Source organism: Hyposmocoma kahamanoa, unplaced genomic scaffold (assembly GCF_003589595.1).
Source record: "Hyposmocoma kahamanoa isolate Upper Pololo Valley unplaced genomic scaffold, ASM358959v1 89, whole genome shotgun sequence".
Taxonomy (NCBI): domain Eukaryota; kingdom Metazoa; phylum Arthropoda; class Insecta; order Lepidoptera; family Cosmopterigidae; genus Hyposmocoma; species Hyposmocoma kahamanoa.
This window is the reverse complement of record NW_020654520.1, coordinates 1,517,171-1,520,265: the sequence shown is the minus strand read 5'-3', so window position 1 is coordinate 1,520,265 and position 3,095 is coordinate 1,517,171. Positions and strand designations below refer to the sequence as shown.

The following is a 3,095-nucleotide window of genomic DNA, read 5'->3' as shown; positions in this document are numbered from 1 at the left end:
ACACACACACACACACACACACACATTATTTTCTAAGTAACACTATTTCCTAAGTAAGTACTAACATCAACCAATAGAAATTGTTAAAATAGTCAGTTTTGCTGTTACTGAGCAATAAGCACGTTACATAGCTTCCGAGTGGAACCCTGGTGACCAGTAACACAGGTAATTTTATTACCTATCACAGGCACCAGCGATCCACAACCAGATTTCTTGTATACATTAGCTTAAGAAATACTGTTATTATTTTGGTTGTTGGTGAGGAAATAAACATTATTATTATTATTATTATTATTATTATTATTATCGATAATAATAACAAACTAAACTTTTTCAGAAAAAATAGTACAGTGTATATAAGGCACTAAATAAGGAATTACGAAGGAGACTCTATTAGAATATCGAAGTCGAAGACTGAGGGTTTTCGGAGTCGAGGTCATAACTCCCATACCGCCCGTGAGACATACATTATTCTTCATCACACTTGCACGTATACATGAACAATGATAAAACATGACCCAAAAAGGCCCAAGGGCTTTATTTGGTGCATTATAGTCAAGCTAGCCTTTGTAATCATACTCTTTACGTGCAAGGTGCAATCAACGACTTCAATCTATAGAAGAACATTCACAGCAATTCCATGATCCGAACAAAACACTTTCAGTAGTGACAATGTTTTGTTTTACTGTTGAATTTTGTCAAAGAGTATCAATACCGTAGTATCGTCGCGTGGACAGGACAGTGTCTATAGGTACCTATAGGGAATGAGCTAGGCAGGCAGATAATATTGAATCGGGGAATTAATAAAGTGGCTATTAGTTACACAACACTTGTCATTTTGCTTTAACATAGGGGCTTTAAGGTTACTATTTTTAAAATTATATTACTAAAAAGAAAAACAAATTAAGAGGGAGCAGAGGAAAAACTCCTGACCTTCGATTTGATTTTAGAGAGGTATATCCACTTTAAAGTTAAAAATAAAATATTGTATGAGTAACTACACGACATATTGAAGCATAGACACTAATCAGAAACATAAAACAATAAAGTTTCCTCGATAGATGAAAATCACGAAATGACCTCTAATTTTCACATTTTTTGATTCATCCTCGAAATGCTACAGGTTATTAGGACAAAAATTAGATAATTAATTTTATTTATGCATGATCGAGAACTGTCACTACGGATTTTTTTTAATCCCTTTAGTTTTAGAGTTATTCCGCTAAAACGAATTTGGTACTTTTAATGCGCAAAATTCAACATCTCCTGTCGCATGTCACGCGAACTTCAGGCATATATTTGTCCCACAAATGTGGGCGGAGCCAACGTCAAAACTTTTTTGGCATGCTCCCTCTTAAGCAAAAGAACAAAATACAGTCGAGTTGTTGAAATTATTGACGTTATGTACTTTTCCTTGTGGCAAGGCAAAAGATCTTTAGACCATGCAGCCCAGTCTTTTTCTTATTTTCAAATTTATATATGCTAACCTTGGTAACTATTTTATTCATATAATACTCTATATATCTATACTCTGTAAATGTGTAGTCAGAACACTCTGTTGCTTATTAATGTTATATTGAATTGTTGTGTCTTCACCGCACATCAGTTGGAGTTGGGTTTAACACACTGAGATTTGTAGTGCCAGGTTCGTCGTCTAGGGATATACTTGATATACTTAAGGAAATGTACGTGAGTTTGGTTCAATATGTATTGTATTCCTGTATGGGGTGGAGCTGCAAAAACTCGTTTTCTTGAGTTGGAACGTGCGCAACGCAATTTGCTTAAAATTATGTATTTTGTAAAAGAAGGTTTTCCACTAGCAGTATCAACTATCAAATTTAGCAACTGTAAGGAAACTCTACATCATTCAAACTGTACTCAGACAACATAGGTCTCTAAAATATGATCTAAATATTCCGAAGAGGAGAAGGAGAGACACTACAAGTACCTAAAGTAAATACGACATTTGCAAACAGACAATTCAAAAACGATCGGCCCATTTATATAATATAATTAATAAGGAATTAGAAATATATGCTAAAAGTTATAAAGATTGCAAGAAACTTATATCAACATGGCTAGTCCACATCATATGAGGAAACCTAAATGTACTAGAAAACTTGCTTTAAAAACATTACTCTCCTAATCTATGGCAACAGCTTTAAACAAACACACACACACACGCGTGCGCGCGCGCACGCACACACATACTCACATTCACACAGACAAACACGCACGTTTTAAAATTAAAATTAAATTTAAAGTTAGAAGTTAAGAATGTTGAAAATTGTTAAAAATAGTTTGTCTTGACGTTTTTTGGATATTTAAAAATTAAACACTAAATGAAGTATAACTTAAAAATGTTAAATGTGCATTTATAGCTATGGAAGAGCGGTGCCTCCTGACACAGGCTTGATAAGCTTAAAATCTGTTAATGTAAAGATAATTGTATAACTGAATTAAACATTTTATTTATTTATTTATTTATTTATTTATTATAAGTGCAAGACACCGAACGTGTGTATGGAACGCCGCATCTAGTACGCCAGTTCATATAAAATACTTATAAAGCCGACAGAGCGCTTTTTATTACAAACAAAATGCTTGCCTATTTTTCTTAAAAAAAATTACCGTCTTCAACCCAACATGCATTCTTATAAAAAAAACACAAGATATTTACCATTAGACCGAAGGAGACGAGCCAGATGAGCAGCAGCTGCACCCAGATCCTAGTGGTGGTGTATATCTGGGCGTACATGTCGTAATACGCGATCAGTGTGTATCTGAAACAAGACACAAAATTAGCAAGTAAGGAAGACACTTCAAACTCGGATGTTTAATGCTAAAACTAAACTCGCAAATAGCTGGTCAATGATCCGAAACCAAAGTTTCTGCTTTTATAATGAGCGATTATAAACTTAGTGGCAGTAGCGCTTCTTGTGAAAGAGTTCGTCGTCGAGTTACTACCTATTTCTGCCGCGCAGCAGTAATGTGGGCATTATTGTGTTTCGGATTTGAAGGGTAAGGTTTAGTGACGCAACAGACCTCTTCTGCTTCCGTAACTGCGGAAGTTTCTGCTTCCGTAACTGCGGAAG

General features: G+C 34.9%; 1 protein-coding gene across 1 annotated transcript in view; it reads right to left on the bottom strand.

The window, feature by feature from the left end:
• The window catches only part of LOC113236152 (protein trapped in endoderm-1), a 63,073-nt gene that overhangs the window by 4,634 nt on the left and 55,344 nt on the right, over window positions 1–3,095 (bottom strand). The window contains exon 4 of the mRNA XM_026472155.1: window positions 2,681–2,783. Coding sequence (XP_026327940.1) covers window positions 2,681–2,783 — 103 coding nt within the window. The remainder of the gene's footprint in view (window positions 1–2,680; window positions 2,784–3,095) is intronic.